A 27,117-nucleotide genomic window follows, 5' to 3' on the forward strand; every position below is an offset into this window, starting at 1 on the left:
CATTTCATTCAAGATTTCAAATTTGCTGGCATAAAGTTAGTAATGATATTACTTTACAAAAAAAAATATTTTTTTATTCTTAATATTGCTTTTGTGAGTTGTCTTTTTAACTTTAAAAATATTTCTAGAATTCTATTTTACTATATTTTTATCCCAATGAACCAGTTTCTGGTTTTGTTAATTTTCCTATTTCATTAATTTCTACTTTCATCTTTATCCTTTATTTCATTTGACTTAATTTTAAACTTTTGTTTTTTATGGATTCTTGTATTGAATGTTTAATTCCCAAGACAGAGATGGGTCTTATTCTCCATAGCAATATGGAATATAACAGATCTAGGCAAACCAGAGGTGGCCTGGCAGTTTCTAGACCCAAGACATATGTATATCCTCCTGTATCTAGGCCCATGGCTTCCTATTGAGTAATAGTCTCAAGGAGCATTTGCCAAGATTTACCTTGTACCTTCTTTCTTTGAAAAGGGTGGAGAAGAAACCTTGCTCCACTCCACTTCAGGCTCTCCATGCATCAAATCTGGCTCTGGTCCCCTTTTATCTTAGACTCCTACTAATTTCAGTGATCCCACAGGAGCTGCACGCTCAACTACTGTAGCATTCTTTGGGGCCCAGAGTCCACCATGACCATGGATTCAGCCTCATGCACTGTTCTGAGTTTTTGTTCAGTTTTGATACATGGAGCTGTTTATCTTGTTTTTGAGCTCATGTCCTTTTTGTTTCCTCTCTTTTTTGTTTTTGTTTTTGTTTTATCCATCTGTTGTTTGGAACTAAAAAGACGATACTCAGAACTTAACTACACCTTGTGAAAGTCCTAAAATTCTCTCTCTAAAACACTTGTATCATCTATCTTACCTTCATTAAAACCTTTGATGTCTTCCTGTTACTATAAAATGTCCAATTCTGCAGCAAGGCTTATAAAACTCTACAAATTGTCCCAGTTTACCTTTTGCTGCCTTGTGTCAAAATGCTACTGTATGGTAGCATATGGAGTCTCAAACTACGTGTTCTTTAAATATATCATGCATTTTCACACCAGTCTTTGTTCATGTAATGTCCTCTACCTGGATGGCTTTTTACTTCATCATAGAAAATACACACTCATCCTTCTGGGTCTGGCTCAGGGGCACAGTTCTCTGTTGCTTTCCAACTCTCTCTCCCCTGAAGATAGTAATCCACTAGATGGCAGAAAACATCTTCTACATCTTTCCATCTCCTATATTTTCCATAGTGTGTGTCACATGGTAAGTGTTCCGTAAATGTATGTTATATTTTAGCATAGAGCAGGGATTAGCCAACTTTTTCTTAAAGTGCCAGATAGTAAATGTTCTCTCTGCTACAACTACCCAACTCTGCCACTGTGGTGTAAATGTAGCCATCAACAATATATAAGTAGGTGGATGTGACTGTTTTCCAATAAAACTTTGGAATAGATGGCCAGATTTGGTCCATGTGCTGTATTTTGCTAACCCCTGCTGTAGAGTCAACAAAGAATTTGACAAATATTTACTAATTATTTTATTTACTCTTTTATTAAATTAAGAGGGCTTAGATTACTAACCAGTTCAGCTATGAAATTTTTGTGATTGCTATTATGGGATGCTCCTTTTCTTCATATAAGTATTGGACCTGATTTACTTTTAATAATGGTATGTCCTTTTTGCTTGATAAAAATTAGTAGGAAATGTTTGTTGAATAGTTTCTCTCTGGAGATAGATATCACTTCTCAGATAAATCAGTTTATTTATTAATCATACTTAAAATTTATCCAAGTAGTTTTATCAATTACAATTTTAAAGTAGTCATAGGTTTGCTTCAGTAAGGCAAATCTTTCAAATTCTTGTTGTTACTGTCATTTGTTCTGCTTCATTAAACACTTCATTATTATTAAGCACCTTCTGAAAATGATATATTAATTATGAAAGTCACATAAAGTTAAAGTAGGTTAAAAAAGAAAGAAAGCAGTAGGAAAATATAGGTAAGGAGAAAGAAAAGAAAAAAGAGGGCGGCAGAATGAAGGAATGAAGTCCATTACTTTTCAAAGCATATTAGTGATGTAAGAAAAAGCATACATGAAGTATGTTTGGAACTTAGAGGAGATGGGGAATAGTTCCACTTAGGCAGCTCACCAGGTTTTGTGGAGGAAATACATTCAACTTAGTCTTTAAAGGATGTGAGTATGGGAACAAAGGGCTTTTCCACCTAAGATACTGACTAGAGCAGAGTCATGCTGAGGCCTGTGCAGGACACAGCACAAACCATCAGAACACTTTATGAATTTCAGAGTGCTTTACAAATGTAATATTCACCAGGATTGAAATGGATAAAAGTAAATTACCCAATGGAGTTTTCATTAATTTCATCAAACAAATATCAGACAATGTTTTTGTTTGCTTTTTCATTCTTTACATTAATTCTGAGGACTGTGTTTTGGCAGTGACTGTTGAAGTGAAAGGTCCCTATGAATACCTCACGCTTGAAGAATACCCATTGATGATTGTAAGTGAACTTATATTCTTTAACCTCAGCATTAAATGAGTTTAGCTTGAAATATTGTCCATGTTTTGTGGCAGTATTAAAGACTTGTTCCTGAACAGTTCAGAAAATACTGCTTGTAGTTCTGTACTTACTTCCTACTAGAATGTGATCTTAGAAGTGTCAGTGAACCCCTCTGTGCCTCATTTTCTCATTTGTAAAATGAAGTCAGTGACTTGTGGAATTTTAGAGTTAGAAAGTACCTCAAAGGTCATTTCACCTCTCACATCCTCTCTAGGATGCAAAATGGGGTATTTCTTAAAACCCTATAGTTTCTGATCCCATTTAGGATGAGTAAATGATGACACTTTCTCCTTTTCAGTCTGTGTGTCTGAGAACATCCTTAATCTGTTTTCAGATTTCTTTTGTTTGTGGGTTTTTTTTTCGTCTTCCTTGTGCTTTTATAGTTTTCCCACTCTGTTGTGTTTCCTTGCCTTCAGCTGTATCCTAACCCTGCCTTGCCTTTTTTTCCTCTCATTGTCTTCATTTAAATAATTTTAGATTGTGAGCTGAAAAAAATCTTTTAATACAAAAGAGCGGTCACTCTCTAAGGGAGACTCTTAGGTAGTCTCTCTCTGCCCGAGAGGAGACAGTTTTTTCATCTTAGTATTGAACTTCAAAGAAATAAAATAATTTTTAAAATAGAAGGTGTAGTATGTATATTTTTTACAATATGTTAAGACTGTGTATTGATTCTAAATTGGCTCTTGGCCCTAATCCTTCTTTTTCTCTTTTACTCACTTGGATGACAGTTTTTCATGGTGATGTGTATTGTATATGTCCTATTTGGTGTTCTGTGGCTGGCATGGTCTGCTTGCTATTGGAGAGATCTCCTGAGAATTCAGTTTTGGATTGGTGCTGTCATCTTCCTGGGAATGCTTGAGAAAGCTGTCTTCTATGCAGAATTTCAGAATATTCGATACAAAGGAGAATCTGGTATGTAAGCAAAAAATGTTTGCCAGTTTGTTAGTGATTGGCAGGTGAAACTTAAGACAATTTTCCTAAGGTCAGCAGTCATTAAGTAGCTGTAACTTTGTAGTTACTTAATTATTAGAGTAACTTAAGCAGAATCACTATGATTGTGACTTTGTTTTTAATCTCTTAAATTGTGGGTTCAGTTATTTAAGAGTAATTTTATTGAAATAAACTCACAAAAGTTACTACAGTAGTGGCCACTTTGGGACTATCATTATCATTATTGAATCTCAGTTGCTGTTGATTTTTAAGGTACCATTATTATATGCATCTAAGAAAGAAGGTAAATACTGCTAATTTAATTGTAAGATGCCATTGATTGTAAGACCTACCTTGATTTCAGAGATACTGGGTTGGGGGGTGGGGTTGGTAAAATATAGTAATACCAAGAAAATAGGAGGGTATTTATGGTTTAGTAAGGTGAACAGGTAGTGATAGAAATTGTTTCGTACTGAAGTTTTTTTTTGTGATAGCTTCAGTTCTCTCTCATCAGACCATTTAATTATTAATAATTCTTGTTGCAAGATATACTAATTAGATCTTTCCCTGGTCTTTGAAATGGCTTGAAAATAATAGATGTGAAAGTGAGTTGAAAATTCTTTGTTGTGTTTTGTGCTCTCCTACATATAGCTATATTTCACAGTTTTTTAAACTGGGAGGAATATTCCTTAGATGCTATAAATTGTTGAAGTAGGGTGAGGTATTCTGCTGAGGTTTTAGTGAAGCGGGAGGTGGAGAGGGATGGTAAATTGAGCACACCCAGATTGCTGTCCACATGAGTAAGATCCTAAGTGATATCAGCTTGTACTTGTAAACATCGCAGAAGAGGTATTCTTTTTAAGTAGGACTAATATCAGTGCTTATTCTGAAGAGTGTTAGAAATCTACATTCTGGTTCTAGAATTGTGCCTTTTCCCAAACCTAGTTTACATACTGCATTTTCCCCCCCTTTTTTCTTTCTTACAGTCCAAGGTGCCCTGATCCTTGCAGAGCTGCTTTCAGCAGTTAAACGCTCACTGGCTCGAACCCTGGTCATCATAGTCAGTCTGGGATATGGCATAGTCAAGTACGTATTAACTTCCTATATGGAAGAGCAAATTAAAATGCTGATTAAATTGAAACAGTGTTGCAGGTTTCCAGTGTAATTCTGAAAGAGCCGATATAAGAAATAGTTCTGAAATCAAAGGTATCTGAAATATTGTAGATTTGTAAAAGTTGGAAAAATGTTAGTGTTTCATTTTACTACTTAGAATTTAAGGAGCATCTGCAGGAAAACCTGCAGTATAGCAAATGACATTGAAACATCAAACTTTTAGAGTAAACTTATTGTGACTTTACTCTTCCAAAGTATTCTTGCAAATCAGATTTTTTTAATGGGAAGAGCATTCTTGAGTGCCTTATATATATTAGACATTGTTCTAGGCCCTAGGGATACAGCAAGAAAACAAAAGATTTGGAGTTTACATTTGTGGACAGACTGGTGCACAGACAAAAATACGTGAGTAAAAAAAATTACATGAATGAAAAATCTAATATGTCAGTGAGCAGATAAAACAGGGAAAGCATATAGAGTTCTAGGCAGGAGGTGGAACTTTCATTTGTAAATATGGTGGTCAAGGAAGGCTTCACTTTGGCATTTAAACAAAGATCCAAGTTGGTGAAGAAGCTATATGTACACCAGGGGAAGAAATGTTAAGATGTGGTCAGATTCTTTTATATTTTGAAGGTAGAGCCAGTGGACTTTGCTGGTAGATCAAATGTGTGATGTGAAAGAGAAAAGGAATCAAGGATGATGCCAACTATTTTGATCTAAGCAGTGCAAGGACAGAACTGATGTTTACTGAGTTCAGGAAGATCTTAAATGGAATAAGTTTGGAGTGGAGGCAGGATTAGGAGTTCAGTTAGATGTCCAAATGAGGGAAGTAGGAGGGAGAAATGAAGGCAGAGATATAAATTTGGGGAGTCATAAGGATGTAGCTGTTATTTAAAGCCGTTAAGACTGGATGTGATCATCAAGGAAGTGAGTGTATACAGAGAAGAGGTCAAAGGACTGAGCCCTTGGACTATTATTATTTAGAAGTCAATGAGGTGAAGTAGAATTAGGACAGAGGAAATTGAGTAGTGACCAGTGAAGTGGAAGACAAAGCTGAACACTGTTTCAAGGGGGGAGTGATTAATTGTGTCAAGTAAGAGGACTGAGAAGTGATCACTGGATTTAACTACGTGGAGGATATTAGTGACCTTAAATGAGAACAGTTTTGATGAAGGGGTAGGACAAAAAGCTTGATTGGAGTGAGTTTAAGAGAGAATAAGGGGAATTCTCTCTTAAATAAGGGGAGAGGAATTGGAGTTAGGTATAGACAGTTATTTCAAGGAGTTTTGCTTTAAGTGGAATTAAAGAAATGGAGGACTTTAATTTATTCATTCATTTAAAGGAGTTTTGCTTTAAATGGGATTAGGGGAATGGGGGGTTCGCACTTTTAAAATGTATTTATTCATTTAACATATGTGGTTGCCTCCTGTATGCCCGGCAGTATTCTGGGTTTCTAAGATAACACCATTGGGGAAATAAATTCCTGCTCATTTGCAGTTTTTCTAGCATATAACAAAATATAAGAACAAATATTGCTAAGGCTTAGGTAGACATGATTTAAGGCAGTGCACCTCATACTGTAATGCACTAATGAATCACCTGGGGATCTTGTTAAAACGTAGATTCTGATTCAGAGGCACTTTGAATATCAAGGATCTAAGATTTTTCCTCCTTGACATAGAAGCTACTCAGACTTCTCACATTTTGCTGGATTTTGAGCTTGATAACAGACTATTTAATGAGTTTTAATAAGATTTTGATTGTATTAAGGAATTGTTAACATTTTTAGATTCGATAATGATATTGTGGTTATGTTTTTTCAAAGTCCATATCTGTTTAAAAACATACGGAAATACATATAAATAAAACGTAAGATCTAGGATTTGTTTCAGAATAGTATGGGAGGATGGGAAGTGGATGAGGTGTGCATGGGGCAGTATTAGTTGTGTAGGTTGATGGCTTTTGGGACTGGATGATGGGTTTTTAGGGGTTCATTATACTACTGAATATGTTTCAAAATTCTCTGTAATAAAAAGTTTTTTTTTAAATGCAGTAACCAGGGACCTGATCTCAAGTTCTAGTGTTCACTGTCTTGATTTAAGACCATATGTCTGTTTGAGTTTTTCTCGGCTGAATCAAGTATGTCTGGCTTATATCTGTTAAGTTGTTGGCCTGCATTAATCAACATGAGTTTTTGTTACTTAGCTTGTCTCGGGGTTTGTTGCATTTGTACTCATTTCTTTGCTTCCTCTTTAGGCCTCGCCTTGGAGTCACTCTTCACAAGGTTGTGGTAGCAGGAGCCCTTTATCTTTTGTTCTCTGGCATGGAAGGGGTCCTCAGAGTTACTGGGGTCAGTATTGCTTAATCAGAGTTTTTGTGGTCATTTCAGATATATAGTTTTTGTCTTGAGGAGGTTAATTGGAAATGTCTGTGGGCTTCTTTACTATTTCCTCTAAGTCACCTTTGGGCTCTGGTTTACCAAACGTATGTATAATTCATTTTTTCTTTTTAATCTATCTATTAGAGCTTCATAAGTTTAATGTGTGATGGGGAATGAACGCTTTCCCACCTGTCCCCAGATTACTGCTTATTTACTAGTTCCCCAGTGGGAAGCAGCAATGGAGCAGCTGGCTCCATTCTTGCGTAAGTGACAAACATTGTAATCATACTGGTTAATCTGATTTTTGTTTTAAAGTGACAGTGCTCTTTGCTTAACCAGCACTTGCATTTCAGAGGCTTTCTTAAAATTCAACTGATTATATTTTACATAATTATTTACAATTACATAATTATGCCTTTTGTTAGGGAAGGAAACCAAAGCACTGAGACATAGGTGATAAAGAAATTTATGTTAGAGCTGGATTAATGTGAAGAAGTGGGCCTCCCTAGGTCATTCCAGTTATTTTCCTATTTATTTAAAAATTTCTGTCTGCAATAACTTGTTAGATTCAAGATGGTAAATGCTGTAAACTTTTCTCTCAAACTGGGCTCAGTAAGTTTTGCAACAAATTGCCCCTTAAATGAAACACTTTATGGATGCAGATTTGGTTTTCAAACCACACTGTCCTCTGTATGTAATTTCCTTAGACTTTCAGCAACTTTAACCACCTGTCAATTTCATTTTCTTTCTTCTGCTGCTGTAGTATTTTTCTTATCCCTTGGCTTTGATAGTAAACCTGGCCCTCTCAGCAATTGATGCCTGTATTATTTTATGGATATCCTTTCAGTAATGCCCTGGTGATTGGGTAGTTAGGGTTAAATAAATAGCATCTTAAACTCTATGAAAGCAAGCAGCATAGTTTTGGGGATAGATACTTGCCTTACATCTTATTTTGAAAAATACATTGTATATTACAATTCCAGAAATCAATAATTCTTAGTAAATTAATGATGCAGTAATTTTAAATATGAGAAGGGTCTTTAGGACTTATAGCCAAAACCAAAATGATGGGAAATGATAGGATGGAATGGGAACTTATACTGCCATAAAGTTTTTGGTGTGGTGGCTTCTTACCATGGATCTTAGGGTGCTAAGAACTCTATTAGCACGTTATAACTCTATATTAAAGAACCCTTATTAGTTAGCACGTTTCATTGTACTGAGATTGTAATCAACAATTTGTGTGAAATGCTTACAGCTGTATATTATACATGATGGTTTGTCAGAAGGGAAGAATGATGCAGGTGCCAAATGTTACTCCTTTTTGTTTTCTTTCAGTTCAAATGCAAAACCACTCCAGATGATTATATAAATGCAGAATCTTGTGCTGGTTTCATCTCTGTGCCTCTCTGGACATCTCTTTTTTCACCACCTCTTTTTCTTTGTCTGCAGGCCCAGACTGATCTTGCTTCCTTGGCCTTTATCCCCTTGGCTTTCCTAGACACTGCCCTGTGCTGGTGGATATCCTTCTCATTGGATTCTTTGATGGCAGTCCATTTTCTCCTTTTGGAGATGGGTTTCCATTGATCTTTCTGCAAAGGTTTTTTTTTTTAACAGTTTTGTTGATTACTCCTTAGTCTGGGATTAGGGTGTTTTTAGTCTAACAGCCTGAGGCCTCAGGTAAGCAGCGTTTTTGTTTTTAATTTTTAAGATTGCATCAGAAATTGGTGACTGTGATCTGAGCACAAGATAAAAGCTTGTGGCTTTCCTTTTTTTTTTTTAATGAACATTTCACTTTGATTTTGGACTTATTTGTGCCCCCCACTTAGTGTCAGAATCACTGGCCGCTCTGCTCCTGACATTTCTTTCAGCCTCTAGGAATTATTAAATGCTTTGAAAATTATGAAAAGATTTTGATTCTTAAAATGTGGTTTGGGGACTACATAAGGTTGTTTGACTCTCTTAAACTTCTATGTAGGTTTAGCAGATTTAAATCCTTACAGGGTAAGTGTTTTATACCCCTGTTCAAAAGCTGATTTGGGATTGTCCGAAGGCTTCCACTCTTTGAAGTAAATATTGATTCATTTACAGGTGAAGTCAACCAGCATGTAACAGACAGATTTCTATTTAAGTAATCTTTTTATCATGCTTCTTAAAATTAAATACTGTTTATTAGGGACTTGGCCTATTGGATGAAGGATTTGACTTTTGGGACTTTTATCCTTTTTTTTTTTTTTTTTTTAATTTGTGTTGGTTTTTGTGTATTTGCTTCTATGTGCAATATTATTGTCTTGATAAACTGTGATGGTTATAAACGGCTGAATGTAAACAAAATAATTTATGAATTTGAGTAGATTATCATATATCAAAAATCTTTGAAATTGAAGTGTTCTTGGTTCAAATGGTCAAGCTTTTCTAGATCAATATCTTTCAAGTGTGCTTTGTGAACCTCTATAAATATTGGGAGGAGTGGAGAGAGGAAAGTGGGACTGGACCAAACAATGAGATAACCCAGTGTTTAGGTAGCAGCTTGTTAATAAGTCTTTGTCAAAGCACAGACCAAGCTCCACCTCATTCATTTTTTGTATCTGCTCATTCTGAAAGTCAGACATGAGAGCAGATATCTTCTTCAGTAGTCATCAGTTCCCTTCCTGTCTTCTGTGGCAACTTCTGCTTGGGAATAATGTTCTGAAAATGGAGTCATTACTTTTAGAGCCTAACTGCCTGGAATACTCAACCAGTTGTAATTGTACTGTCCTTTTAATTCAGGATTGATCTGGCAGCTGATGGCAGTTCTCTTAATATGGCACAAGGGGTCTAAGTATCGAACTCTGGAAGGTTGTAGGCATAAGTGTATTTATGACCCTAGACTGGATTAGCTGGGACAGTGAGAACAGAGCTACCTACCTTAAAGGAAGAGAGAAGATAATGCTAACTTCTCTTCCCTTACCTGTTGTTACTCATTTTCATTTCATTTTCTTCTATTTGTCTTTCTTTTTCTTTTTGTTTCTCTAGAAAGCTGCTTCCTGTCTTTTTAATATTTTCCTCTTTTCTTTTTTCTTCTTATTTTTCCCCATTCTCATTTTATCCTGGTTCTGTCTTCTCCTCAGTATCTCATTGAAAATGAAGACTTTCTTATTAATCATGGTGAAGCTTGGGGTGTTTGTGAGATTGAGAATAAGAGAGCTGTAAGGCCTCTGGGATCCATAGCTCTATCATTATGACCCCAGATCCTCAGAAACTTGAGGATTAATTTATAGCTTATGGTTTTTCTGAATGTTGATTTCCTTGACCTTCAAACACATATTTATTAGCCTGACTCAAACAATGAAGCTATTAAAACTTCGGAGGAACATTGTAAAACTCTCTTTGTACCGACATTTCACCAACACACTTATCTTGGCAGTGGCAGGTAAGTTGGGGACTTTCTTCCTGATGTTTAAATGTGATCCTTTTAGAACAGAGATTCTTAACCTGAGAGGTTATAGGTGGGCTCTGTAAAATTACATAGAAAAGTTTTGTGTATTTTACTTGGGGAAGGGGTCTTTAGCTTTTGTCATGCTCCAAGGGGTCTGTGGTTCAGAAAAGATTGAGAACCATTTAGCTTAAGTATAATAGATGAAAATTAATTCAGCTGTTAGTATATCCTGTCTCCATTCTTTTTCTTGAGGCAAGTTAGCTTGAGTGCCATAGAGCATTCAGATTCCTTTTAGAAGACATTAATATTTGCTTATTTGGTTTTATTAAATAGCTATAGAATTTTAGGTTAGGGTACATTGCCATTATACTCCTTTTACGTATGTTACTAAGCATGCATAAAATATAGACATTAGGTAGACCATAGCCAAAGTAGGCTTATTTTCTGCCTTTTGGCCCTTGTAGCAGGAAAAGTGAAGTCTGGCCTGTGATTGGAACCAACAGTTGTGTTTGTCGTGCAGTCATTTTATCAGTCTTTTTTTTTCCCATCTGACCAGCTAAAGAAAAATAGCATTACTATACTAAGGATAAAGGAAGGGGAAACATTGTATTATTGATACTGCTGGGAAAAGCCACGTTTCCAGTAACTTCATTTCCAATTCTCAGTGTTACTGAAGTAGCCAGATAGTAAACAAAACTATTCTTTAAGTACAGAAAGGCTTGACAAGAGTACATGGGCCTTGTATAGAGTAGTTAAGTAAATTTGTACTGAATAAATATGTTAAAATAACAGAAAGTGACGGTGATGTTTGGGGGTTAGGGATGTGGGGGACTCCACTTAACCAGAATTGGAGAATGTAATTGGGGATGTAAACCAACATTCATACTGACCAGGTTTTATATTTCCTCTTAGCATCTATTGTGTTTATCATCTGGACAACCATGAAATTCAGGATAGTGACTTGTCAGTCGGTGAGTTAACAAACACATGCATTTAGGAATAGTGTACTGTTTGTTATACACAGACAATGATGTTGATGACAGTGGTAAGGTTTGTACCTTATAAAAAATTAGGGTTAGGTCTCCACTCTGAGGGTTAGAATGCTTCTCTCCTCCTGAGTATTCTGTATGTATCATATACTATATATACTAGTAGTTCAAGAGAATTTTATAAGTGATAACCACAGTTTGCCATAACCCAGTTTTGCTTTAACTAAAAATTCTCAAATAAGAAATCCAGAGTATTAAACATTAAGTATGTGTGAATAATGCTAATCTGAGTAAAAACCATGTCCTTAAGATCTGAGCGCAAAGACTATGGCCAGTAGCATTTCTTTGGAGGCAGCTAAGGCTCTGTTTTGGTAAAACTAAGTAAATGAAAATGAAAATTATAAAAAATAACAACCTGATGTTACTTTCTCTTACCTTATATAAAAACCCTTCCCTAAAGATTCTCAGAGCTATGATGAAGCATTGACAAGCACTCTGTTTGGTTAGTGCCTTTTCTTTAACAATGGTAACCACTATAAGGGAAGAAATTAGGTTCATTCACTTTGTGCTTGGCACAGTGCTTGTTAGCATATATAGCAGGCCCTTAGTAAATATAAGATGAATGAATAAACAGGTAGTTCTTGTTCTATGCAAAGGGCTTTGCAAACAAAGGGTTAAGATAATGTATATAAATGTATTTTTTCCCCTTTTGGTAGGATTGGCGGGAGCTGTGGGTGGACGATGCCATCTGGCGGTTGCTGTTCTCCATGATCCTCTTTGTCATCATGGTTCTCTGGCGACCATCTGCAAACAACCAGAGGTTTGGGAATTCTTCTTATTTACGCTGCTAACCATTGAATGGCCACGTTATCGATTGGGGTGGTTCAGTGGGTGACACTGTCAGGGCCGTATCATGTAATGGAAACAGTACTCATTGGGTCTGGACTCAGGAAATTGGGTTCATGTCTCAGCTCTCCTATTAATTTGAGTTGTGTTTTTTGGCATGCTGCCTCTTTTCACCTCTCTGAACCTTAGTTTCCTCTTCATAAAAGAGGGGGAATTGATACCTATTGATATGAGGTCCCTTTCAGTTCTGACATCTTCTGTTAATATAAGTATTTGTATGGGTAAATAAGGGAGGTAGATAGATTGTGACAGTTGTAATGAGAGTCTCACCTATCTAGTGTCCAGAAGGAAAGAACAATTTCTATAGTCGGTAGCTCAGCTTATTTTGTAACAACAGAGAGGGTAAAATGAAAACTTAAGTGACTGACTATGGAATAAAAATCAACATGTGAATTTGCTTTGTCTAACTATAGGCAAATCTCAGTTATTTACGAATTGGCTATCTTTATTTTGTTATTAGCCATGCCTTTGTTTCCCTTCTTTTTTTCCCCCACTTCGTGTGCTTTTAGACAGTTAAGAGCTTATATTATGCAGCTATACCACCGAAGAAGGAAAAGGATGAGATGGTATAACTAAGGGTCTTGTGACCCTCCTTTACATTAATCTTTTTTTTTTTGTAGATAGACCTCTTGCAGATTTATTTCTGTGTCGTGTTATATATAGATACATGTATATATACTCTTTTTATTACAATATATCCCCTGCCCTTCCCCCTCCAAACTCACAAAAGGAAGTATAAATCCTTCCAGGATTGCCATCAGGCTTTCTAAGGTAGCCAGGGCCAAGAATGAACCATCTCACAACAGCTCAAGAAACAGCTGCCCTTAGGCTATGGAGTCATCAAAGCAGTAGCATTCCAGGACCCAAGGGCAGGAAAGAGGAAAGGAAACAACAGCAGTGTGACAGGATTCTGGGTTGAAAGTGTCCTAGACTTACATCAATGACTCCTAGAAAGGCAGGCTGGCTCCCAGAACTCTCAGGATGGGAATAAAGGTGGGAGCCCTGTGGCTCTTCAGATGCTCCCCAAATAGCCTGGGGGCAGGGAGTAGGAACTGGGGGTTAGGTATGAAGGTCTGGGGTGGTGGGAGAAGGAACACGTGTGGGTTATGCTGAGGACATAGCAGCCCCGCCTACTCAATGACATATAATAAACAGGGACAGATGCTGGCTCCTAAAGAAATAGGGGAGAGAGCATGGCAGGGAGGAGGAGGGAACAATGGGACACATAAGAAAGTTACATACAGGACTTCCATGGTGGCGCAGTGGTTAAGAACCCGCCTGCCAATGCAGGGGACACAGGTTCAACTCCTGGTCTGGGAAGATCCCACATGTCGCGGAGCAACTAAACCCGTGCACCACAACTACTGAGCCTGCGCTCTAGAGCCCGTGAGCCACAACTACTGAGCCCGCACACCACAATTGCTGAAGCCTGCGTGCCTAGAGCCCGTGCTCTGCAATGAGAGAAGCCACCGCAATGAGAAGCCCTCGCACCGCAACGAAGACCCAACACAGCCAAAAATAAATAAATAAATAAATTTATTAGAGAGAGAGAAAAGGGGAAAAAAAAAAGAAAGAAAGTCACATAAAACAAAAAGTACCAACAAAAACATGACTTGGGGGCTTCCCTCGTGGCGCAGTGGTTGAGAGTCTGCCTGCCAATGCAGGGGACACGGGTTCGTGCCCCGGTCCAGGAAGATCCCACATGCCGCGGAGCAGCTGGGCCCGTGAGCCATGGCCGCTGAGCCTGCGCGTCCGGAGCCTGTGCTCCGCAACGGGAGAGGCCATAACAGAGAGAAGAAGGGAGGTGAAGGGTCATGAACCTAGGATTATCAACTGGTCAGGGGCACAGGAAAGCTCTCTGAGGACTCCTAAGGGGCAGGCAGATAGCTGGGGCCCCACAGTCCCAGGGAAGAAATGACAGTCCCTTCAGTTCGACCTGGACCAAATCTTGGCGCTCCGTCAGAGCCCCTTGCCCTTTGAGGCTTTCTCGCTGGGCTGGCACTGGTTGGTGCCAGGAGTTGGTTCCCTCAGCTCAGTCACGTGTTGCTCAGGGTCCTGAGATGTGGCTGCATGGCTCACCTGCTCAATGCCTGACAGCACCACTTTGCCGCCCACACACCACTCCTGCAGGGTTCAGGCCGTGGCACTGAGGTCCTGGTGCTGGATGTCAACCTCCAGTCTCTGGTTGGGCTGATCGAGGGAGGCGAATCATGTCAGCCTACACGGCCTCAATGACAGGGTCTTCCAGATGCCACATGTTCTGCAGGACAAGGGCCTCCAGTGGTACTGCATATAGGATACACTTGACTTTGGCAGCCAGGGTGATGATTGATAGATGTCAAAACTTACCCTTCTGAGCCTCTGTGAGTGGAGGAAGATTCTGGGCTTCAGCTAAGTGGTCAGCATGTGTCCTGTAAGCAAACACTGTGAGCAGCTGAAATGTGGAATGTGGAAGCAAAGTCCCTCTCCACCACCTCTCTTCCAGCACACTGCGTGGGGCCACTGCTCTGTCACTTCCAGCAGCTGTTCCAGCCTTTCCTGCCACCTCCCTCTACACTGATCTATTGATCTTCTGTTCACTTGCTAGCTATATCTATACATAAAATTTTTCCCTTTCTTTAGTCTTAAGAAAACTTTTTTTGCTTTACCTCTCCTCTTCCTTTCTCCTTTTTTAAAAAGCATTATGCCCACTCCCTGTAACTCCAGTGTTAACAGCCTAATGTGATGTATCCTGCCACATTTTATTCCTTGTTCATATACGGAATCTTCTTTTACTTACTCAACAGTGCATTGTGGAAATGCCTTCCAAGACAACTGGTTTAAATTAAACTCATCTATTTTCATGGATGGCATTATATTACATAGTACAGATGTAGTATAGTTAATTAACTTGTCTCCCTGTTGATGGGCATTTGGACTATTTCCAGTTTGGTTGTTTTAGGGTCCCCAAGATCACTTTTTAAAAAAAAAATGTATCTTTTATTTATTTATTTTTGGCTGTGTTGGGTCTTTGTTGCTGTGCTCTGGCTTTCTTTAGTTGCGGCGAGTGGGGACTACTCTTCATTGAGGTGTTCTGACTTCTCATTGTGGGGGCTTCTCTTGTTGCATAGCACGGGCTCTAGGCGCGTGGCCTTCAGTAGTTGTGGCTCACCGGCTTAGTTGCTCCGCAGCATGTGGGATCTTCCCGGACCAGGGCTTGAATCCGTGTCCCCTGCATTGGCAGGCAGATTCTTAACCACTGCACCACCAAGGAAGCCCAAGACCACATATGTTTAAAAGGACTCATGAGACTCAGCATACAGTTGTACTTAGAGCAAAGGTTTAGGGACTTCCCTTTCCTTCAGGGAAAGGTTTTTAAAGACAGAGTAAGGGAGCAGGGTTGTTGGCTGCATGATCAGCTTGTTGACATTCTTCTGATTGGTTAGAGGTGAGGTAATCCTGTCAGCCTTCTGGTTCCAACCAGTCTAGGATCTACAGGCTTTTGGCAGCACACAGTTAACTCCTTCCACCTGGTGTGGGTTTCAGTATCGGCAAAACAGCACAAAGGGTATGGCTCAGGATACTATCTGTAGCCCTTAAGAAGGAGCTAAAGGTCCTTGACTTTGTTTAATGGCTAAACTATTATTATTTTGTCTTGTTTGACTGTTTTCCTTTGCTTCTGCATTTTCTCATTTCTCTGATTAAATTTATTCTTTGGAACTCGGGGAAGGCCTAGGAAGCTAAAGTTTTTCTACAGACAAAAGACAGGCAGAGGGTTTGGGGCCAGGGAGGAGGGGTTATCCCAGGAAGGTCCTATAGGGTCTTGCTCGGTCACATACGTTTATTTTTATACACTCGAATACCCCTACGCCTCATTTTTTTCTCTCATTGCACTTATTATCTTCTAAAGTCTATATACTTTATTTATTACTTACTATCTATCTTCTCTTCCTATCCCCCACCCCTCAAACCAGATGTAAGTTCCATGAAGGCCAAGAACTATTCCTGGCTACATGGAGTTAGCCAAGCTGCAAAATCTGAGGGAATGGTCCCTATAAGACTGTCCTCACTTCTGATACACAGTTGTGAGTTCAAGGGTTTGCAAAACCATCTCAGGTTTGATTATTCACTAAAAGGACTCAGAACTCACTGAAAGCTGTTATGTTGATGGCTATAGTTTATTACAGAAAAAGAATAAAAATTAAAATCAGCCAAGGGGAGAGACTTACAGTACAGAGTCCGGGAGGTGTCCAAATGCAGCATTGCCAGTTGTCTGCTCCCATGGAGTCACAGATGGTGTTCCCTCCTCCTGGTTGCAGCGTGTGACAGTACACACTGAGTATTGCCAACCAAGGGAAACTCACCTGAGCCTTTGATGTCCAGAGATTTTACTGAGGCTCGATCACGTACTATCTGTGTGGCTGAACTTCAGTCTCCAAGGAGGGCCTGGAGGTCGAGCTTATCTTTAGTTGCTAGTTCCTCTGGAGGCCGGAAGTGATATTGTGTGCCCCAGACACCTTGTCACAAGTCACACTGTTAGACTGTCCTGTGGCCAGAGACAAACTGGGTGACCAGAGACACTCCCATCAGGTAGGACATGCCAGGGGCATAGAGATCACCTCCCAGTAGTCAAGGGCAAAACCAGTCCTCTCTTTGTGTACACAAGGTTAAATTTTCACTGCACAGTGGCACATAGCAGATGCTCAGTACATATTAGTGAGTGGCCTTGAGATTGCTGGGTTAAAGGGTATGTGTATTTGTAATTTTTAAAGTATGACCAGATTGTATTCCAAAAAAAATCTGAAGTAAATTGCATATCTACCAACAGTGATATGAGGAGCTCTTTCCTCTTCCCTCCTTCTACACTCCCATTTTATTTAATTTTTGCAGATCTGGTGGATGAGCGTTAATATTCAGTGTTACTTTTATTTGCACTTAAGACTGAGTTAACTTTTTATGTCTTTTATATGTTTACTGCCAGTTACGTCAATCAGCTTTTTATATCTTTGGCTTATTTTTTTATTGCCTTTTTGATCATTTTTGTATTGATTTGTAGGAATTCCTAATATATTTTAGATGCCAATATTCCAGATATTTCCAAAGTTCAAGTATTCCAGATATTTTCTCCTAGTTTGATTATCTTTGAACTTTTTTTTAGTGATGTTTTTGGTTATAGAAAAACTCAAAAATGTGGAATCAAATTTGTCATTTTTTTCCTTCACAGATTATACATTTTGTGTTCTAAGAAAATTATTTCCTACCTTGAGGTGAAGTCATAAAGTTCTTCTATAATTTTTTTTAAAATTGCACAGTTGAGCTTTCATTCATAAAGAGTATGTTTGATTATAGGTTTTCTTGTCCCTTTTGGTCTGATCCTGCTCAGTAGCACATTGTCTTAATTTTAATTATTTTAGCTTCCTGATAAATCTTGTATCTCCAGGGCCTAAACAGCCCTCCCCCTTAATCTTCTTTTTAAAAAATATACTTTGTTATTGGGTCTTTGCTTTAAAAAAAAGAAAAAAGAAAATTAGCTTATTTGTTTAATTATAGGAAAACCTTATGAGATTTTGATTGGAATCTAATTAAGCTTAATGGATTAAGTAGGGAAATTTTATATCTTTTTGATAATCCCATTCTTGAGTGTGTTATCTCTCCATTTTTCAGTCCTTTCAATGCCTCAGTTATGTTTTGTAACTTTAAATGTGTTTTTTAAAAACCTTTGTGGATCTTATGGATGCAACCTTTTATTTATTGTGTGTGTGTGTGTGTGTGTGTGTGTGTGTGTGTGTGTTTTATGTGGGCCTCTCACTGTTGTGGCCTCTCCTGCTGTGGAGCACAGGCTCCAGACGCGCAGGCTCAGCGGCCATGGCTCACGGGCCTAGCTGCTCCGCGGCATGTGGGATCTTCCCAGACCGGGGCACAAACCCGTGTCCCCTGCATCGGCAGGTGGACTCTCAACCACTGCGCCACCAGGGAAGCCCCTGGATGCAACCTCTTTTAAAATAATAATTTAGGCTTTTCCAATTATGTAGGAATGCTATTGATTTTTGTATATCACATCCATCAACTCTCCTGTTACCTTGTTGTAATAATTTCTAGATTTTCTCATTGGATTGGTTATTATCTCAAATTAATAGTCTTCCTGTCTCATTTCTGATTCTTGTGTTTGCTAGGCCTTCCTGTATAATATTGAATAGAGGAAATGAGAGTGGGCCTCTTCATCTTATGCTGACTTTAAAATAAATGCATCTCAAGGATCACATTGTCTTTGATATTTACTGTGAATTTTTGTTAGTTACCATTTATCAGGTTACAGGTGTTCCCTATTATTCCTAGCTTAGAAGGCGTTTTATCACGTAAGGGTGATTTTAAAACAAAGTAGAGTGAAAATAATAGGCAACAGTAAAATGAAAAGTGCAGAATGAGTTCAAAGCTAAAGCATTCTAGGAATTACCTATCTGGTAGCTGCTTTGCTGAATCTCTTGTAAGTTGCAAAGGAAAGATAACAGATATTCCAGATCAGGCCTTCATCTTCTCAGCTCCCCGCTTAGAAATTGAGATTTTAAGTTACTTGGAACACATCAAGATCAGGCTTTCCAAATCATAACTACCAATTTGAAGCCTGAAAATTTGAATTACAAGAGAATTTACTTACCCCTGTGTGATACATATGCTTATAAGTGAACGTTTATTGAGTGCTTACTGTGAGGTATTGTTCTAAGCACTCTATTTGAAATGACTTACCTGCTTTTTTCATTACCTCTATGAGTAATGTTCTGTTATTATTCCCATCTACAGATGAGGAACCTGGGGCACAGAGAGAATATGTAACTTGTGCAAGGTCACAAGTAGTCTGTGGCTGAGCCTGCACTCATAAATATGATACTGTCCTGCTTCTCTCTTGTTAATAGCACCAATTGAGAGCTTTCTGAAGGGGAGGAATTACTTTATTATTCACTAAACTGATGTAATGAATGACTGTAATCGAGGTTTCAATAATTAGTCCTGTAAAGTCCAGATAGTGGAGTAGTTTTTTTAGTTTTCTAATTTTTTCCTTCTGTTACCTTTGTTCTGTCAGGTTTGCCTTTTCACCATTGTCTGAGGAAGAGGAGGAGGATGAACAAAAGGAACCTATGCTGAAAGAAAGCTTTGGTAGTGATAAAACTCACCTTTTGTGCTTTAAATATTCTTTTCTGGTTTTTAGAAATAGAGTAAAAGAAGTATAACATTTTGAGTATCAAAATCAAGAGACTTTGATGTGTGTATTTATTCTTTTACAACATGTTCTTCAGTTTGATATGCGGTGAAGTTAGGGGGAAGCGAAAGTAAGGGTATGAATCTTTAGATGAAACCATGTTCAGTAAATAATGGCACATTAAATGTCCAGTTTACTTGCTAGAGATGAGCTGAAAACTTGACTTTGAACTTTTCAGCATATATGTAAAGATGGAGAAACTTATCTGTAGTATAATTTAGTGTCAATAAGCTTAAAATAAAGCTCTGAATCCATTTTTGCTACCAATGCTGGTCTACTGACCTAGTTAACCAGTCTATTTTTTTTTTCTCCTACAGAAGGAATGAAAATGAGAAGTACCAAACAAGAGCCAAATGGAAATAGTAAATTAAACAAAGCAGTAAGTATGACTTTTTTTTTTTTTTCTCCCTGTCCTCTAGCCCTTGTTGGAGCTCAACAGTTATGTACAGGCCTTAATGATTTTTTACCTATGCTGTAATTAACATTTTTAAAAACAGAGATAGCAAGAGATTCTGTCTAGGACCTAGTAATCTTTTTAACTAGATGGTTTGCTGCTATGTCCTGAAAAGGTTCCAGACCATTCTGATGGTTCTGTTTAATGGTTTTCATCAATGAAATCATAGCCCCACTAATAATCTAAGGTGATCTTTTTTGTAGTAAAGATGAAGATTTTTTCAAAACTACAATGAGGTATCACCTCACACCGGTCAGAATGGCCATCACTAAAAAGTCTACAAAAAAAAAAAAGTCTACAAATAACAAATGCTGGAGAGGGTGTGGAGAAAAGGGAACTCTCCTACACTATTGGTGGGAATGTAAGCTGGTGCAGCCACTATGGAAAACAGTATGGCGGTTCCTCAAAAAACTAAAAATAGGGCTTCCCTGGTGGCGCAGTGGTTGAGAGTCCGCCTGCCGATGCAGGGGACACGGGTTCGTGCCCTGGTCCGGGAAGATCCCACATGCCGCGGAGCGGCTGGGCCCGTGGACCATGGCCTCTGAGCCTGCGCGTCCGGAGCCTGTGCTCCGCAACGGGAGTGGCCACAACAGTGAGAGGCCTGCGTACAGAAAAAAAAAAAAAAAACCAAAAACTAAAAATAGAGTTGTCATATGATCCAGCAATCCTACTCCTGGGCATATATCTGGACAAAACTGTAATTCAAAAAGATACATGCACCCCTATGTCCATAGCAGCACTTCTCACAATAGCCAAGACATGGAAACAGCCTAAATGTCCATCAACAGATGAATGAATAAAGAGGATGTGGTACATATATACCACGGAATACTACTCAGCCATAGAAAAGAATGAAATAATGCCATTTGCAGCAACATGGATGGACTTAATCTCTATCATACTAAGTGAAGTAAGTCAGAAAGAGAAAGACAAATAGCATATGATATCACTTATATGTGGAATCTAAAATATGATACAAATGAACCTATCTACAAAACAGAAAAAGACTCATAGACATAGAGAAAAGACTTGTGGTTGTCAAGGCCAGGGGTGGGAGAGGGAAGGATTGGGAGTTTGGGATCAGCAGATGCAAACTATTATATATAGGATGGGTAAACAACAAGGACCTACTCTATAGCACAGGGAATGCTACTCAATACTCTGTAATGACCTATGTGGGAAAAGAATCTAAAAAAGAGTGGATATATGTATATGTATAACTGATTCACTTTGCTGTACACCTGAAACTAACACAAGATTGTAAATCAACTATACTCCAATAAAAACTTTTTTTTAAATCCTGTGATAAACCATAATGGAAAAGAATATGAAAAAGAATATGTGTATAACTGAATCACTTTGCTGCACGGTGGAAATTAACACAGCATTGTAAATCAACTGTATACTTCAATTTTTTTAAAAAATCAAGAGTTTTTCAGTCAGCTTTTTTTTCCTTAAGAACTGTGCATTCACTCTGCATTTAAAAGGGCTTTAGAGTTTATCTCAGTTTTAAGGAGCAAAGCTTACATGAAGCAAAAACTCTAGGTATTAGATTACTGAGAAGAAAGCGTTTAGGGATGTAGGATATCATTTTATATTTCATTCATATAGTTAATTTCTTTAAATTAAATTATTTGACTTTTCTGTTATTTGTCCTGTTATGTGAATATACTAGTTCAGAGTGACAAAAGACTAAATTGAGACTTCTTTAGATCGTTACTTGAGATGTATATTTTAGTGCATTTTGGTAACATCTGGCATTTATATGTTCTCAGCAGGAAGATGATTTAAAATGGGTAGAAGAGAATGTTCCTTCATCTGTGACAGATGTGTAAGTTTTTGAATCCTTACCACAAGAATCCTTTTTCAGTTAGTATTACTTTTATTATTTTAAATGAATGAGCTGAAGAGCATAGTAATGAGAATGCTTGTAGTTAACTCTAGAAGTAAAAGGTTAAATTACTGAAATAATTTGAAATATTAAAAATATTAAAAAGATGTTAGAAAATAAAGACCAGGAATGATATACAAGCAAAAATAATCCAGATTATTCATTCAGATGACATTTCTGCTCAGAAAGATTTAGCTATAGGTCTTCCTAAAATCAGTGGGATAATCCTTTTGGAATTTTTGAGTTCCTTTCCATGCCTATAATTTTAATTAAACATTGTTCCTATTAAAGTCCATACAATTCTAGTAACTGTGATTCTTTTTTTTTTTTTTTTCTGTATTTGCTTTTTCTTTTCCTGAAATGTCTTCAATGGGATGCAAATCTTAGGTAGTTACAAAAACTTTAAATTGTAGTCATTATTCCACTGTCCTTTTTGAACCATTTATGGCTTTATTTTACATCGTTTAGTTTGTTTTTCTCTCTGCAGAGCACTTCCAGCCCTTCTGGATTCAGATGAGGTTAGTAATCAAATCATATGCACATAAACTATGGGTCTGGTGGCTTAAGTCTTCTGTTCAAGGAGATTTATTTATATGACTCGGTAATGGACTGATGAACTATATTTGGTATAGTTGACAAAGGATGAAAAGAGAAATACTAATATTATAACTGAATTATTCAAGAATGTTTCCTTTCTGTACATGTCCCCCTTTTATTTCTTACAAAGTGTGGTCAGACTTGAGAATGTCTTTATTTAAACTGGGTAGCCAGTACCATACTCTTCCACTAATTCCTTTGTCTTTAAGAAATTCAAATTTAACCCTTATCTAGTCTAGGGAAAAATAATAAAGAAAAGTTGGGGCTTCCCTGGTGGCGTAGTGGTTGGGAGTCCGCCTGCCGATGCAGGGGACACGGGTTCGTGCCCCGGTCCGGGAGGATCCCACATGCCGTGGAGCGGCTGGGCCCGTGAGCCATGGCCGCTGGGCCTGCGCATCCGGAGCCTGTGCTCCGCAGCGGGAGAGGCGACAACAGTGAGAGGCCCGCGTACCGGAAAAAAAAAAAAGTTATTTTAAGTTACCTACTATGCAGTGTTATCTGTGTCGCTGTCCTCCAGATAATAAAGATAATTAGTACCTCTAATGTTTATGTTGATTATTAGTCTTTTAATATGGCTCCATACACTTTATCTAGAAGATTTCACATGAGGTTTTATGTAAGAATTGCAGTCTGAGTTCGTGGAAACCACTTCTAGACATGTTCTGAATGTTTAGGTTATTCTAGAGTCACGATTTCAGAAAGCCTTTTAAAAGCCTCTGCCCAATTGTGACTTACTGTGTTGGATTGACTGCTAAAAAATGGTTTGTTCACTTCTCACTGACCTGCTGTGTGGTGCAGTACACAGTGTCAGATTCCTTAGCTGTTGCATGCATTGAGATAATTGAGAACTCTACCTTTCAGGCAAGCCTTTGCTTTTTGTGGTATATTCTGCAGTTCCTAGATCTTTCTCTTGGGAGCCATCTTCTGCTAACAATTTGCCTTCAGGGTATCCCGTTGGCTCCAGCTCTCCAGACACGCATATTTCAGCCAGAGGAGGCTGAGTATGTGAAACCCAGTTGTGCCGTTTATGGGAATATGGGTTTATTGTGGTACTTTTGGTGGCACTGACTTCATCTGTTTATATTTTCCGGTGTGAAAAAAATGATTCAAGAACTGAAAAAGAACTTCAATGAATTACAAGAGAAACAAATTAAATAAAGGACTAGGAATTAAAACAGCATCAGACTCTTCAACAATGTTGGAAGCTAGAAGATAATAGAACAATGTCTTTGAATTCTGAGAAAAATTATTTTCAAACTAGAATTCTGTACTCAACTATCAGTATAAGGGTAAAACAAAGATGTTTTCAGTCATGCAAAAACTAAAATAATTGACGTGTGCTTTCTCAGGAAAATAGTAGAAAATGTTATTCATAAAATGAGGGAACTAAAAAGAGAAAGACTTAGGATCCAGGAAGTAAAGGATCCGACACAGAGAGGCAGGAATAAATTCCTAGGATGATGTAAGAAATTCCCAGAGTGTGACAGCTGGGCAACAAATTTGGAGAACAGCTAGTCCGGAATGGAGCGGGAGAACAGAGAGCTTCAGGGACGGGTATTTCTAAGGGAAAAAACCTGAAAAGCATAGATAATCTGATGTAATTGATCATATTGAAAAGGGATTTACAGTTCTGTCAGAGTTTGGGATAAATTTGTTATAGGTACTTAGCAAATGAAGCAAAGGAAAAATGAAAAAATACTGTAAGGTAAAATTACTGTGTAATTACTGTGAAATTTAGTAGTAGTACATTAATTTTCTCAATTGAAATGGCATACTATAAATACTATTTTATAGTCAAATGTAATATTTTTACATGATTTTTAAAAATTATGGTGAAAAACACGTAAAATCTACCATTCTAACCTTTCTCAAGTGCAAAGTGTTGACTTATATGCACATTGCTTTGCAACAGATCTCTAGAACTTTTTCATCATATGTAATTTTAATCAGTATATTTCATTGTAAGGATATACTATAGTTTGTTTATACAGTCCTATATTTTTGGACACTTAATTCTTTCTAGTATTTTGTTATAATTCTGAGTGTTGCAGTGGAGCTGCTAGTAGCTAAATCGTTGCCCACATCCTTGACTATTTCACTAAGTTAAATTCCTGAATCAGAGGAGGTACACATTTTTATTAAAGCTTAAGTGACTCTAAAATATACAGTTCCCTTTGATTTGTGGTTTGTTGTCCAGAAGCCTAGAGGTTTTGCTTCAGTTAATCTTGGGACTTGGACATCTGTGTGTTTCAAAATCCTTATAGATGGTTAGGAACTATTGCTCTAAGTATTTAATGAACATAAGCAAGTACTTATAGAAAATGTGTGTGTGGTCATCTTTGGAAAAGATATTTGGAATGTAGACCATTTAAAATTAATAAACTTAGCATAACCTTTTTCCCCCTAGGAACGAATGATCACGCACTTTGAAAGGTCCAAAATGGAGTAAAGAATGGGAAGATTTGCAGCTGAAGATGGCTAGTATCTGGGAAGAGATCAGCTTCTGTGTTAGTCTTTACACTGCTCCATGGGATTAAAGGAGGCAATGACATCCTGATCTGTTCCTTGATCTTTGTGCATTGGAGCTGGCGAGAGGTGTTGGAACAAGGAGAACATTCTATTGAAAACAAGGTCATAGGATGAGAAAAATCTACAAGTTTTTTATTTGCAGCATTGATGCCCCTTTCCCTCCCACACCCTGACATGGATGTTTATGCAACTTGTGTATGTTGTTCCTAAACCTTCTATAATGTTTAAATTGTTTAATCTGTCAAACTAAAAAATTTAACATCTTCTGAAGAACTGTGACATCAACACCATAATAAGTAATATCCAGGAGCAACTGCCTGTAATTTTTATTTATTTAGGGAGTTACATAGGTGATGGGGGAAATTGTTAATTATCTTTGCATTTCCTGGGAAGCCAAGGTTAAATCTTGCAGAGGTCGTTTTGAGAAAAAGGAGTCCTTCTGCGTTAAGGAGCCATGGTTCTAACAATGATTAAAAGAACAACCAAAAAAAAAAGAAAGAAAGAGACTGTTACAGTGTGATTTAGATCATTTGAAAAAGCAAAATCAAGTGCAATTTTGTTTACAAACGGTGTATATTAAAGATTTTTCTATTTCAGATGTACTTTAGAGAGAAATATTAGCTTAACTCTTTTGACATCTGCTATTGTGACACATCCCATTGCTGGCAATGTGGTGCACACTCCAGAACTTTTAACTACTGTTTTGTAAGCCTTCAAGGGCAGCATTGCAGAGTCGTAGGCAATGCTTTGCTTGCCTTCATGCCTTTTACTGGGTGTTGTACTAGATGCAGAAAGGCACTCCGTCATAAGTGCATGTGAGTGAGCACCCTGTTAAAGGGATTATAATGCTTCAGAAGCAGGAGCTAATACAAAGGAAACAGGTCCTTCTGGCTTAAACAGTTTTTTCTGCATGAAATAGTGTGGAGGCCCTGGACTGCTGCTCATTCTTTAGGATCGACTGTTCTTGTATCTGGTGTTGGTTTAGGGATGGTTTATAAGAAACATCACAAGGTGATGGGATTCATTTGAAGCACTATATTTGTTTGAATGATTTTGTCCAATTTTGCCTTCCCAAGATTTTTTGTTCTACATAGAAAGTTCATGCCACTTTTTAATATTAAAAAATTTTAACAAAATTGATACCTTTTTCTCACTTTTTTTCCAGACTTTCTCTAAAGACCCTTCTTTCTCCCAAACTCACTCTGGTAGAATTTTCCTTCCATGGTTTTTATTCTGTGTTGTCTTATTTTCTGTTCAAACCAGTGACCACACTACTACAATCTTCACTAAAGTGTTAAATATTTATGTAACATTTCTCTATAGCTGTTTGGTATGGTGATTAACAAAAAAAAAAATCATCTAGATAGTATCTCTAAGAAACAATATGAAGAACTGACTATTCTCAGGTTAACCCATTCGCAAAAGGCTGGTGTTAACTTCGTGTGCTTCTGTTCTTCCACACTGAAACTTAGCAAGTGAATAGTAGTCATAATGCAGCAGGATAGTTGGTCAAATATTTTTTGAGACTGGTTAGATATTAACTTGAGACTAGGTTTAAAAAAAAACCAAAAAACCCACCCCGGCCATGCCATGTGGCTTGCAGGATCTTAGTTCCCCAACCAGGAATTGAACCTGGGCCATGGCAGTGAAAGTGCCAAGTCCTAACCACTAGACCACCTGGGAATTCCCAAGAACCTGTTGTTTTAAGGAGGAGTGTATAGCACAAATTCTATAGGTTGATTATTTCTGCTTTCTCTTATGGCTTCTTGTGTTACTTTGCTTGGTTATAGTGTATCAGTTCCTAGAAGAGGTTCAGAAGGAATTTATAGTATCACACTGACCTGTTACCTTAGAGTTTACATTGTTTATTTTGGTCTTGGTCCTTGGGTCTGGAACTACAAGGTATTCGGCCTTCTTGTAGCACCGCAGCTGGTAATTCTAAATTTTCAAGTTGTTCGGTTTCTATGGTGAAAAGCAGCCACAAGATTTGTTTAGCAATTTTTGTGTTTCTTACAACTTGAAAATATTTCATTTGATTATCAGAAACAGCATTTGATAAAGATGGGACAGTATTCCTAATTTACAGATGAAGAGACTGTAAAACT

At 37.8% G+C, this 27,117-nt stretch overlaps 1 protein-coding gene across 5 annotated transcripts in view; it reads left to right on the top strand.

Annotated features, from left to right (window-relative positions):
- TMEM87A (transmembrane protein 87A) overlaps window positions 1-26,142 on the top strand; it is a 42,988-nt gene extending 16,846 nt beyond the window's left edge. Inside the window, exons 8-20 of one of the 5 annotated variants that reach the window (XM_079700812.1) lie at window positions 2,450-2,511; window positions 3,300-3,483; window positions 4,488-4,587; window positions 6,871-6,964; window positions 7,758-7,840; window positions 10,309-10,406; window positions 11,325-11,383; window positions 12,118-12,221; window positions 19,365-19,438; window positions 19,859-19,920; window positions 21,771-21,826; window positions 22,374-22,404; window positions 24,891-26,142. In XM_079700812.1, coding sequence (XP_079556938.1) covers window positions 2,450-2,511; window positions 3,300-3,483; window positions 4,488-4,587; window positions 6,871-6,964; window positions 7,758-7,840; window positions 10,309-10,406; window positions 11,325-11,383; window positions 12,118-12,221; window positions 19,365-19,438; window positions 19,859-19,920; window positions 21,771-21,826; window positions 22,374-22,404; window positions 24,891-24,932 — 1,049 coding nt within the window. In that variant the 3' untranslated portion in view covers window positions 24,933-26,142. Of the gene's footprint in view, window positions 1-2,449; window positions 2,512-3,299; window positions 3,484-4,487; window positions 4,588-6,870; window positions 6,965-7,757; window positions 7,841-8,332; window positions 8,527-10,308; window positions 10,407-11,324; window positions 11,384-12,117; window positions 12,222-19,364; window positions 19,439-19,858; window positions 19,921-21,770; window positions 21,827-22,373; window positions 22,405-24,890 lie in introns of all 5 variants that reach the window. The other 4 variants (XM_079700814.1, XM_079700811.1, XM_079700813.1 and 1 more) reach the window with 4 other exon arrangements.
- Window positions 26,143-27,117: the final 975 nt, after the last annotated feature.

This window comes from Hyperoodon ampullatus, assembly GCF_949752795.1.
Source record: "Hyperoodon ampullatus genome assembly, chromosome: 3".
Lineage (NCBI taxonomy): Eukaryota > Metazoa > Chordata > Mammalia > Artiodactyla > Ziphiidae > Hyperoodon > Hyperoodon ampullatus.